General features: G+C 37.2%; 1 protein-coding gene across 1 annotated transcript in view; it reads right to left on the bottom strand.

The window, feature by feature from the left end:
• Window positions 1-13782, bottom strand: part of LOC132285984 (alpha-N-acetylglucosaminidase-like) — a 34759-nt gene that overhangs the window by 2882 nt on the left and 18095 nt on the right. Inside the window, exons 10-14 of the mRNA XM_059788229.1 lie at window positions 13612-13729; window positions 13283-13330; window positions 12312-12420; window positions 11469-11572; window positions 10669-10767 (exon numbers count right to left, since the gene is read on the bottom strand). Of these exons, the coding sequence (XP_059644212.1) occupies window positions 10669-10767; window positions 11469-11572; window positions 12312-12420; window positions 13283-13330; window positions 13612-13729 (478 nt within the window). The remainder of the gene's footprint in view (window positions 1-10668; window positions 10768-11468; window positions 11573-12311; window positions 12421-13282; window positions 13331-13611; window positions 13730-13782) is intronic.

The following is a 13782-nucleotide window of genomic DNA, read 5'->3' as shown; positions in this document are numbered from 1 at the left end:
ACAGGTTTTCTATTTTCCATTTCCACTCAAAAAAAATGAAGTGGTGTTAAGTATATGAGTCATGTGTTGGAGATCTCCTACCAATAACTTTGGTTGTAATGTGTCAAAATGTCTTGAGTCATTCGAGTATAGCTGTTGAAGACAAGGCAGACACAGTTTCACAAAGAACATGACAATAAATCCACATCCTCAATCAAATATCTATGGCGCAGGTAAATTGACCGTAGAAAACCTTATATGACCTAGATTGATCATGGTGGGGCTTACAATTTTATTCTAAATGTGTTTTTGAAAAATGGCATTTCAAAGTTACAGGATTTAAACATTCTTCAAAACTGCATTTTGAACTGAACAGTAGAGTACATCAATCAATAGGTCAATTAACTGGGCAGGTTCCAAAGGTCATCCATCGAGAGGTTAAAAAAAAAAAAAATCCATTGATGAGTTGATCGCTCGATGAACTGTCTCAAATTGAAGGGTTGAATTACTGAGAGCATCGATTGAATGGCCGATCGGTCAAAGCAACTTCTGAGGGTGTCGAATGAAGGGTTTATTGATCAAACCCTTCAGACCTGTATTTTTGGAGAACGGAGACTCTTTCAAAATAGATTTTATAAGGATTCAACTTAATAAAACATCTGGGTTACCTATATTGGTTATAAATATGGGTTATGGTTAGTCTAGGTATGAATTTTGAAGTTTCTAATTATTTAGAGAGAAAATCCTTGAGAGAGTAGAAATGCCAATTACTCAATCTAGGGTTTCCATAGAGTCATAGACACCATTATATGTGATTTAATGTTCATCAAGGAGGAATTTGACAAACCAATATAAATCAACCGATCAAATTTCGTAGCAGAAGGGTGAACAATTACTAGAGAAGCGGATTTGTGAGGAGTGAAGTCTGTTGATGAGTGGATGAACAACCTTAAGACTTGTGTGGAGAGTTTGGCATTAGTTTCTGTCAAGAGGTAATTAAGGGCTCTAGGGTGTGGGAACTGTCAAATATAACTTCTTTTTTCATATAGTGAATTGTGTTTATCTGTTCTTATAAGAGTGAGTTAACACAGTTTTAATAAGCAAAGAAGAACAAGATGACATTTCCAATATAATTTCAACTTAATTGCAAAAATACTCAAGGTATAAACATAGTTGGCATTCAGGCAATGCTCTTCAATTCAGCTCTTCCAGAAATTTCCAGTGATGGAGCACAGAGGAAATCCTTGGCAATCCAGGTTCAAAGGTTTGATGGTTTTCGCCTGAATTATTGCTGTTTCTTCTGTTCCAACTTATTTAGTTTATTTTCCCTTTCCGTCTCAAATAACCAAATCCTAAAACAATATTCCTAAAATAAAGCAAAACTCAGCAATCTATATATTTTTTGCCAACTCCTTGGGGTCATCGAAACCGCAGGAGCTGCTCGCCTGCTCAAGGCAGTTCAGGTAGAAAGACAGCTGAAAGGGGATTAGTAATTTAGTAGCCCTGCAAAACAAATCCACATCCTGCATTTTTAACTGTGAGGGACGTGGCACCTCGACTAGGTGGGACATACACTGGACATTGAACTTCCCAAATTCTTATTAGATTAGATGGTTTAAGTATGTAACATTTGACCAAGAAGAAATGTAACATTTTGGCATGGGGGCTGACAAAGCACCTTGGCCAGATGGTTTCACAGTGAGATTTTTTCAACAATACTGGAATACAGTGGGGAATGATTTTTTCCATTATCCAGTGATGGGAAAAGGTATCAATAGCTCTTTTATAACCCTAATTCCTAAGAAGAAAGAGGTTGTCAAGGTAACTGATTTCAGGCCTATATGTTTGTGTAATGTAATTTACAAAGTTATCACTAAAATCTTAGCCAATAGATTGAATATGGTCTTGTGGAATATTGTAGGGAAAGAACAGAATGCCTTTATTAAAGAGAGGCAAATTAAGGACAATATTATTATTGCTCATGAATTGATGAGAGGCTTTGGTGCCAAAAATGCCAAACCTACCTTGGCTTGGAAAGTGGATTTGAGAAAGGCTTATGATTCTGTTCATTGGTCTTTTTTGGTACATCTGATGAAATTGTTTGGCTTTGGCAGTGTCTGGATTAGGTGGGTGACAGAATGTATCATATCAGTCTGGTTTTCTATTATGATTAATGGCAGCCCCTATGGCTTCTTTCAACCTGAGAAAGGGATTAGGCAGGGATGTCCTCTGTCTCCTCTTCTTTTCACCCTTGTTACTTAGTATCTCTCAGGGGTTTTTGAAGCTGAGGCGAACAAAGGTAATATGGTAATCTCTGAAGCTGCTACAAGAGCTGGTATTTCTTTATCCCACAAGTTTTTTGCTGATGATTTATTAGTTATGGTGAGGGCTAACCTGGCAACTGTTTTCACTCTCAAGAAGATCATGAAACATTTTGAGGCCGTTTCTGGTCTCTCTGTGAGCAAGGAAAAATCCGAAATTTTCTTAACCAGGCCTGTGAAGAGGAAAGCTTCTATTATGAGAATTCTGGGTTGTAATATGGGTAAACTTCCATTTACTTATTTGGGCTTACCTATTTCTGATAAAAATTTGAAGAGAGATGATTTTTTGGGCCTTATTGACAAAGTTGTGGCTACTACAACTAGGTAGAGTGGTATTTATATTTCAATGGTTGGGAGGGTGGAAATAGTAAGGGCTGTGGTCATTTTCTCTGGTCCAATATTGGTCATCTGTCTATACTATCCCTGCCTCAGTGGTTAACATCATTGAGAGGAGAATGAGGAATTTTATTTGGTGTGGCGACCCTGGATTTTTCAACCCAGTATGTCCTGTGATGACTCGAACTGGATCCAGAATGCGGAAGCAAAAGATGAAACAATGGTCTCAAGAGACACCACATGTCCCTAAGACACCAATGTGACCCCCATTGAGGTCATGGAACTCAAAGAAAACAAGTGTGGAAGCAACAGTTCACAAACGGACAAGAATGAACCAAAGGGCAAAATGGTCATTTCCAAAATGAAAGTGGGCGCTATCGAGCACGCCATTGGAAAGACAATGAAAAATGAACAAAGTTTGACTCAAGAATCACCTGATTCGGAGTCCGGACGGAAAAGTTATGAATTTAAAACAAAGTGGCCTTTCCCGTTTAAGAGATACCACGACACTATCTTACTAGAACTGGAATAACTCTCACTATAGGTAGAGTTTTGATGAGTGATTGGTACCATTGGAAAGCTAACTTCTAGCTCTTGAACTTAGATTCAAGAATGACCCATTTTGGATTTAAAATGAATGAGATATGATTCCCCAAAGTTGGAACAACAAAGCTGTCCAAGGAAAAGATGAGGAAGATGGTTCCAGGGAGGATCGGTCGACCGACGGCAAGGGTCAGCCGGCTGAAGCTCAATCATCAGCCGACCGAACCCCAAGGATCAGCCGGCCGAAACGCCATTTTTCACTAAAAGGCTACTGGAATGGACCCTCGAGGCTTGTCAGCAGGCTGATGGATCCTTATCAGCCGGCCGACACATCTACTGCAGCAGAAAAAGCTGCTGCAATGTGTGTGTGAGGTGCTTGGTCCATTTCTAAGGATCTATATGCTTTCTACCTGAACCGAACAAGTTTCAAAATGCTTCCTAGCCTCATTCAAGCATCCAAAACATGCCGAAACAAGGAGGAACCTAAAATGATGCCCCAAGGCATGAATTTTCATGAAAATTCTTAAAATCGCCCAAAAATAGGTTAAAAGTTGAAACTTAAGAGTTTTGTGAAATGTGGACATGCACGCATGCGTAAAAAGACAGTTAAGGTGCGTCCCAATGGTCCGCGGCCTCAAAATGTCCTAAATGCAAAATATGACCTCTCAAAGGCCAAAAATGGCTAAAAATGCAAATAAATGAAACCAAAATGTGAAACGTAGAACAAAATGGTGTTTGGCCCTTGGCCATACCTCATGCATGATCATAGAGACTCTACGAAAGAAAAAGAATGGAATTCCCACGCCCGATGCAAAAGTTATGAAACAATGACCAGTGATTTTCCAACATTTTCATAGTAAACGTTGAAGGTAAAAGTGCATAGAATACATAATACATGTCATTGGCCTCCGGCCTCATCTTATACATGTTAAATACAATGAAAAGAGTGTACATATGCGCACTTTATATATATGGAATCAAAGAATACTAGTTTAGACATACAAAGCTATGAAAATGGCAATTCATGCTAACATTTGCATGAAAAAGATACTTCCAGTCTATGAAACTTCCATGGCTTAGTGTGCATCCCAAATCAAGGTCCCTGTACCTGAAAAATGTCCCCACAACGTGGGTGAGTAACATAAAGCTACTCGTGGGAGAAAAGGGGCTCATGCCACCTAACATCTAAGTCAAGATGAGACTCAGGGAGCATCCTAAGCTACCTTAGATCATTTCTAGCATAAATCACATCATCCATGCAATTTAAACAATGTGGAAGCATGTTATACAAAGCAACAAGATATAGGTTCTCATAAGTATCAACTTGCAACTTAAGATATGAAAACAACTAAAGTGGGTCATGCCACCTAGCGTCTATGTTTTAATGAATCTAAGGAATCATCCTAAGCTACCTTAGGTCGTTTCTAGCATGATCACATATTATACAAAATATCAAAATATAGACTCTCAAAGTCTTCAGCTTGAAATCTGAAACACGAAAACAACTAAAATGGGTCATGCCACCTAACGTCTACGTTCTAATCAATTTATTGGATCATTCCTAAGTTACATTTGAATATCAAAACACAAATCACAATATCGATGCAATTTAACCAACATTGGGATTTCTAATACAACGCATCAAAGCATGATTTCTCAAAGTCAACATCTTGAAACTTAAAACGGGAAATCAATTAAGAACCAACAGGGTACAACATCATCTAGTTATCAACTTGAAATGAAAAGCGAAATCAAATAAGGTGGATACTCGGACATCAGTCGGATCAGGCCGACACCTTGGTTACTTTAGGGTTACTAGCCCACGGATAACCTCCCTATGTGCGCACTTGACTGTAGAGGGACAACTCCCGTACTAGAACCATGTCCTAGCCGTAGTCAGACAACGACGTCCCTAAGTTTCCAAAATCAACAAGTTATGCAACAACGTATATATCAACATGTATATACTAGATAATCAACTATCTACCATGCACAACCGAATTTGGAAATACATACAATACATGCTCTAAGTCCACAACTACTATAGCATAACATGTCGAATCTTTAGTGTGCGATTCGTTACACGCTATGACAATATAATTCATTATTGAAAACATACATTCATGAATCTAATACAAGTCCAAAATCATGGTTTAAACATACAACTAATGTCAGATACATGATTAAATCCTTATTGCAATAGAAACGGAAATTAATTAAATAAACTAATTAATTTCTCTAGGTTTCAAGTCTCAACCAAATGGTCCAAAATTAATACATGTTATACAATATAACTTGATCATCACATATCTCAATTCAAAAACTAAATGAGGCCATTGGAATCATAAAAATGGAATTTAATTAAATCTTAATAATCAATTCCCTAAATTCTAAAACAACGTCAAACGGTCCCAATTTAATATATACTAGCATACAAGTCCTAGTCATTACAAATATAAAGTTAAAAACTTAATTAGGCCAATGGAGCCATTAAATAGATTTTAATTAATTCTTTTAATTAAAATCTCTAAATTTTTAAACTTGTCCAAATGCTTTCAAATTCACATATGTTAGGGGAACATGTCAAGGCCTACTGAAATCTCACATCACAAGCTTATTTCATGCAAGTTACATCTATGTAAATTAAACTTTCACCAAAGATAAATATTAATTAAAAGTTGCAATTCTCATTCAAATTATCCCAATTTAATATATGTGAACAACCATATCAAAGCTTAATTTTCTAGCATGCCACAATTTAATTCTAAGTTATACATCATCATGAGAATTAAATTTTAACTATAGAAATTTATTAAATTAAATTCTAGAACTTAAACCAAAGCATGCATACAAGTTGTATAAACTTCTAAAATCATCAATACAACATTAATATAAACCTAAGACACCCCCTACCTCAATTTGAGATGAAAATCTCAAAAGCCCACCGAAAGAAAAGTGCTCCGAATTCGATGAGACTTCGGGGTTTTGTCGGGGACAACACGATGAACAAGAATCCCAAGAAAGCCCCATGAAAATCACAACTTGACTTCAAATCCGAACTCAAAATTTGGCCAAAAATGGGTTCTAATAAGGGGAAAAGGTAGAGCACGTCGAGGCCTACGATAAATGTTAAGGCCGAAGACTTTCTACCAAGGAAATCAAGTGGAGGAGGAGAAGAAAGGGTGGCAGCCCAAGGAGCTCCCATGGCTGCCGGCTAAAGAGGGAGGAAGATGAAGAGAAAAGTGATTTTTCACTTTAAGACTTTCTATTTATAGGAAAACCCTAAAAGCGTCCCGAAAGAGCCCCGCCAGGTCCGGAAAAGTGAAATTTGAGCAAACGCGCTCAAACGGAAAAAATCCGTGAACGAAAAAGGTTCAAAATGAGAAAATATGAACAACGGAAAAAACGGCGTCGAAAACCGAGTCCCGAACAGAAAGTTATGCCCCGAACAAGTTCGGCGGCAACCGGGACCAGAAACCCTGAAATTGAAGAAAAACGACCAGAAGGAAATTCTAAGAGTACACGACTCGACGAAATGTGAAAATGAATCCCGTACGAGGATCTAGGCTCCAGACGAGGTATTTTGCAATAACTTTCATTAATTGCACAATGGCCCTTCCAAAAAGTAAAAACTGCACTAATGACCCAGAATGAAAATATCTTCCAAAAATATTTTCTTAAAAACCCCTGAAATAAAATATCTTCAAAAGATATTTACGAAAAACACCCCAAGAAAATAAAAAGATTTTGAAGAACTGTGCATCCATGCCCCTATGGACACCAGGAGCAACCGAAGTACTTTACCGCAAAAGTAAAGATACGTATTTCCTGGAAACTACTTAAAATGAAGGCACGTGAAGTCAAAAACCAACTTCGAGCATGAAAAGTGAGGCTATGCCAACAAAGTGACAAACGGGGAAAAGACGAAATAGGGAAAAAGACGAAAGAGGGAAAAGGACGAAAAGTGAAGTGTCGAAAAACGAAAAATGCGGAAATGACTCGGTCCTCAAAGGAAGTTGTCAATCCGAACGAAAGAGTCTCAAAAACCAATTCCAAGCACTCGAGATGACACTAAATGACAAGAAACAGAACTCGGAAAAGAAAGCTAAACGGAAAAAATTCATCCGTAAAATTTCAGGAAAAAGAAAAGGAAGGAAAATGACCGGGTCATTACATTTGGGGTCATGATGATAACAATCATAAGCTCCATGGTTTGAACTAGAAGAAATTGGCTGCTCCTAGAGCTGAAGGTGGTTTTGGTTTGAGGAGAATTGTTGATGTGGATACAGCTTCAAAATGCTCTCTGGCCTGGGACTTTCTTATGTCCAAGGACAGATTATGGGTAGCTTGGTTTAAGAATTGCTATCTAAATAAGGCATCCTACTGGCATGTGGTACCTAGGGATTCTTATTCCTCAATTTGGAAGAGTATTGCTGCTGTCAGAGATATTGTGAAACTGAATTGCAGGTACAGAATTGGAAATGGTTAGAATGTCCATTTGTTCTTGGATCCATGGTGTGAGGGCAAACTTCTTACAGAGATATTTCCTCAAAGAAGGCTGAGATGTATACATAGAAAAAAAGTGGTGTCTTTGAGTGAGTTTATTGTGGATCAGCATTGGTATGATTCTAAGTTTGATGATGATACTCAAGATGTGTTGACCTATTTTCAGGGGTACAAGATTCATTGGGGTGCAGATCAATTAATGTGGCGGTCTTCACAGGTTTCTTTCAAACAGTTTTGGGAGGCTTGCAGAGAGAAGAAACCAGAGATATTCTGGTCTGAGTTATGTTGGAATGGTGGAAGGCCTAGGTGGTCTATACATGCTGTTCTGGTCCTTCAAAATGCTATTCTGACCAGTTCCTATCTTCAGAAAAGAGGAATTTATCTTGCTTCAGTCTGTTTTTCGTGTAGGCAGAGTGTAGACTGGTGACCATCTGTTTTGCAGCTGTGACTATACTTGGCAGGTGTGGTCTGGTATGTCGGATAATTGCCAGTGGGACATTCATAGGTGTGATTCAATTCTGGACTTTGCCCAGGTCTTCTATCAGCAGTATGCAACTAGGACTTTCAAGCACAAACTGTTTCGGATGTGTTTCACTGCTTCTTTGTATTTCATATGGATGGAGAGAATAGATAAGAGTTCATAATGAGAGACAAAGAGCTCCAAAAGATTTGGTGAAATGTATTCTGTGGGAGGTTATGGATATCTTGAGGGTATGCCTTCAAGATATCATTTCTGTTTTCGGATTTTGTTTATGCTTTCCAAGGGTTTGTCCTTGGCTTTCTTTTGTCCCTCTTGTAGGGGTCTTTGGGGTGGTTTAAGGTATGCCCTCATTTCTCTATTGTACTATATTGTTTATATTTATAATACTTTCCTTCATTTAGAAAAAAAAGAAAAGAAGTTACACTTACCTTAATATCAATGTTGTTGCATTGAAATGTCATTTCAGACATAAGATCATACACAAATGGATTAAGTTCAGTGGGCTTCAAAGCGAGAAGCTCACAATATGGCTGAATGGGCTTTACTTCTTGGAACAATTTGTCTGGGTTCTTGGATAGTTCAATTCTCCCAGCTTGTCCTGGAAGCTATCTTGCGCAGAAAAATCCCTTGGATCCCAGGTTTAGAGGTTTGATTATTTTTGCTTGCTATACTGGTTTTCTGTTGTTTCTATTTTCCATTTCCACTCAAAAATAATGTAGTGTTACATATTTGAGTCATGTGTTGGAGATCTCCTACCAAAAACTTTGGTTGTAATGTGTCAAAATGCCTTGAGTCATTCGAGTATAGCTGTTGAAGACGAGGCAGAAACAGTTTCGCAAAGAACCTGACAATAAATCCACATCCTCAATCAAATATCTAGGGTGCAGGTAAATTGACCATAGAAAACCTTATATGACCTAGATTGATCGCGGTGGGGCTTACAATTTTATTCTAAATGTGTTTTTGAAAAATGGCATTTCAAAGTTATAGGATTTAATCATTCTTCAAAACTGCATTTTGAACTGAACAGTAGTACATCAGTCGATAGATCAAGGCCATCCATCGATAGGAATTTTATTTTTGTTTTTTTCCATTGATAGGCTGATCGCTCGATGAACTTTCTGAAATTGAAGGGTTGAATTACTGAGAGCATCGATTCAATGGCCGATAGGTCAAAGCAACTTCTGAGGGTGTCGAATGAAGGGTTGATTGATCAAACCCTTCAGACCTGTATTTTTGGAGACTCTTTCAAAATAGATTTTACAAGGATTCAACTTAAAAAAACATCTGGGCTACCTATAGTGGTTATAAATATGGGTATGGTTAGTCTAGGTATGAATTTTGAAGTTTCTAATTATTTAGAGAGAAAATCCTTGAGAGCGTAGAATTCCCAATTACTTAGTCTAGGGTTTCCATAGGGTCATAGACAGCATTATATGTGATTGAATGTTCATCAAGGAGGAATTCGACAAACCGATTTAAATCAACCAATCAAATTTCGTAGCAGAAAGGGAACAATTACTAGAGAAGTGGATTTGTGAGGAGTGAAGTCTGTTGATGAGCGGACGAACAACCTTAAGACTTGTGTGGAGAGTTTGGCGTTAGTTTGTGTCAAGAGGTAATTAAGGGCTCTAGGGTGTGGGAACTGTCAAATATAACTCCTTTTTTCATACAGTGAATTGTGTTTATCTGGACTAGGTCCCGTAGTTTTTTACGGTTGGATTTTCACATAAAAATTTGTGTGCCACTGCTCTACTTGTCTATAGTTACCATTAATGCATGATTGTGGACATGATTTATGGGCTAGCCAGTGCATGAGTCTTACCTCTGCATGCAAAGATGCTGTTTCTCGTTTCAAACCTGTGACTTCCAGGTCAAATAGAGCAATCTTACCGTTGTGTCAAGGCCCACCCTCATTGTGGACAAGATAAATGCAAATTGAAAATTAGCATATATAAAGTATGATTCAAATCATAATCATCATAACTGACTAACTGAATGAGTGAATTTTAAACAGGGATTTAAAGGTAAATCCAAAAAGTTACTTAGTTGCAATATTCGTAAGACCAGTTTACTCTTCCGCCACGCCACCACCCCCCCCGGCCCAAAACAAAAAAACACGAAAAGGTCTTTCATTGCTCATATTCTGACACATTAAAGCCCAGGGTAACAATCTCAGACTTTTCTGAAAGAAATATAAATACCAATTCACCATCAGAAAGGAGAACTCAACAATCTATATATTTTTTGGCAACATTTTGAGGTGGTCAAACCATAGGAACTGTTGCCATAACAGAGCCAGGATGTACGATTTTGCCTGCTCAAGGATGTACAGGCAGAAAGCTGACAAGGGATCCACACCCCGCCATAACAGAGCCAGGATGTAAGATCCATCAACATAATTCTGCTTGGGGTGCAAGTGATAAATTAATTCTCCAAAAGCTTAAAATTGGAAATATATATATGTAAAGATTTGGAGAAAGAAGAAAATGTTATTGTTACCTTCACATCAATGTTGTTATGTTGAAATGCCATTTCTGACATAAGATCATAAACAATCGGATTCTGTTCAATACCCTCCATTGACATTCCAACACCAACCTTAGACAAGAAAACAGTGAAAAGTAAGAGACACGAATCTAATAAGATTGTAAGGATATTGGTAAAAAACAATAGAAGTGTTATGACATAACTAACGACTTCAATTCTACAAGTTGAACAGATGTGTGTGTTCTGGTGTGTGCGCGCGCACGCGCGTGAGAGAGAGAGAGGAAAAAACTTATTGTATTGTTCGAGTGTATCAATCAAGAAAAGGATCACAAAGGAGACCAATACAAGACCAATGGTTACAAATTACATCCTCTAAACAGAGTACATGTATTTTTGTAGATCAAATACAGTATTGAGTATATTACGTTATCCATATGTTCACTCATCACCTACGAAGAAAAATATATTACAGGTCACAGAAAATGGGTCTAAATGTTGCAGTGTGGTATCACAAGATAGACAACTGCAGGAAGAATATTCAGAAGTTACAAAATGCTTAATCAATCAGCAAGGAACTAAGACTTTAAAATTTAATAAGTAAAAGATGATGATCATTGAAGCATTTTCAACCAGCGACAGAATCCAGGAAGCTAAAACTAGACAATAACTTGCAGTAAGAATTAAAGCCACAATAATGTTTGTTTATCAGATACTTCACATTTTATATATCATGGCTGCAAAAACCTTGAATTACTTTAACAAACAATTGAATATGTCATGAAGCTCAGCAAGAGTTGAATCGGTAAATTTACCATAGTTGAGTTTTTACTTGTACGAGCTTCAACAGGTCCAGATGCTATCGCATCTAAAATCCCATACATCTCAACATTCCCAGCGAAATTGTGCAGCATACACCTGTAAAGAAGTACATCACCAGAATATGCTATAAAATAAATGTAAAAAGGCAATGTACCAGAAAAATAAAAGAAACAAATTTCCAAGGAGTTAATGAACATAATTTCTTTAGATTTATGGCTTCCTGCAATATTCCATGTACACGAGCAATTCCATAACTAGCTATGATTTGTGAACGTGGACAAATGCTATACATTGACATGGAATACATGGTCTTACTCTCTTAGACACAGAATTGACTGAGTTAGAACAAGGGATATACATTAAGAAGTGCATATGTCAATCTGGAAGAACAATAGAGTGGTCATGATAATCCTGCCACCCAGTGTGAAACTGCTAAACCTAAATGTGCAAGAATTTAGGTGCTTAACCTAGACCCAATTCTCTCCAGATTCATTCTTATTCACTATATTCAACTAAATGCATTTTTTTAGTTTTTAATAACTTGATACGTGCTTAAGATAAATAAACCTCATTCTGATATTAAAAAATGTATCAACGTATCGTAATTGCCAGCTTTTCACATAGATGCAACATAAATTATCACACTCAAGAAATAGAAAATTTATAACCAGTTTTATGGTGAAAATGCACATATTGCTGTTGTACTCAAATTTTAATCAGTAATCAAGGCACATTTATTAGTAACAATAAAACTATTAAATCTTTTGTGGAGCAGGTGTTGTGTGACAAGTGACCAACGTATCATGAAAAAGAACAAAAAAGGACTATCACTTTCCAGATGTAAGGAACACCATAGAACTGCTCTGAAGTACTCCATAAGGGTTTCACTTCGGCAAACAGATCAAGGACAACAAGTCTTCCCACTGGAACAGAATGTAGAAGTGCCTGAAAAATAGCACGAGTCATTGCAAACCAGAAGCACAACAAATGCATAACAGTGAAGTTACTGGAACAGAACCATGTCAAAGATTCAAGATTGAAAAACATTTTTGGTGAATCAATGACCAAAATGTATATTGATGTATAACACACTAGTGCATGTATAAATATACAGTGACAAAAAAATTAAATAAATAAATAAAAGAGGCTTGTGCATGCACACAGAAAATTACTCATGTTTCAAAATATAATAGAAGAAAAAAGGCATGGAATGCCATTGACGAAATTTGGATTTTGATTATGGGTGCAGAAAGTTGGGAAGCTACAGTTCACATGTTAGTTACTGCATTACTTCAACATTAATCAAACCAACCAACCCCAAGGGGTTGGCTCAAGTGGGGTAAATCACTTGGCCCTGGTGCCTCATTAAGCATCAGGTCTACGGTTTGACTTCTCTTGGGTGCAAACAATTCTTTGAAGGGAAGGGGGAAGGTATCAACTAGGAAAAACAAAAAAAGTTTCAAACCAACCATCCATAAACTGTGTGTTAATTGAAACAAATAAAAAGTTAAAAATAAGATAATATCTTAAGTTCCAAAAGGTGGGTGCAAACATAATTTTGTTAACCTGTGAAAATAAAGTTTTAAGTTTGAACCGGGGGAACATTTTGAGTATCATGTCTTTTTAAAAAGAACCCTGTCCCATGTACCTTTACAAATATGAATGCAGGGGAGGGTCATAATGAACTTTCAGAATTGTACTTTATTAGATCACTTTTTCCCATCTATCAGTTACATGCACACGTGCATAAGGTCCAACAGTCCAACTAGTAATCCACAAAAGAAAACCAATGAATTATAGATATGACCTTCATTTGTGGAGGCCTCCAAAATGGATCATATGAAAAAAGCCATCCCTACAAAATGGAAGTAGGACAGTTAACACAACAAAAGGCTACAGTGACTGAAAACAAAACATTAGTGGAGAAATGAGACAAAAATGTCAATTGCACAGTGAAGCAGTGCCAAAAAGCAGATCTAAGTTCCAATTTCACTTGCAAATATACATAAACCTAGGTACAGAAACTTCTGTTCTTTTTTTTCTTTTTCTGTTTTCTCTTTTTAAGCCACATTGTATGCAATAATTGAAACATAAATGAAAATAAATTGCCAGAAATTTGGCTTGCTATAATTGCACCTGCATAAGCCAAACAGCATCACTATCGCCACTTTGCATCCCCTTAAAAATTGCAGAACCTAATGAAGAGATATATCCTGGGTCGTCTGCAGGCGGAGTGTTCTCATCAAAAGTATCGCTGCATGGATTCATCTAGTGGTTACATAATGTTGAAAAATATATACATGTATG

This window comes from Cornus florida, unplaced genomic scaffold, assembly GCF_030987335.1.
Source record: "Cornus florida cultivar Cherokee Brave unplaced genomic scaffold, ASM3098733v1 CherokeeBrave_3.0.0_Hap2_Chr11, whole genome shotgun sequence".
Classification (NCBI taxonomy): Eukaryota; Viridiplantae; Streptophyta; class Magnoliopsida; order Cornales; family Cornaceae; genus Cornus; species Cornus florida.
The sequence above is the reverse complement of the archived record's forward strand: the minus strand, read 5'-3'. Positions and strand labels throughout refer to the sequence as shown.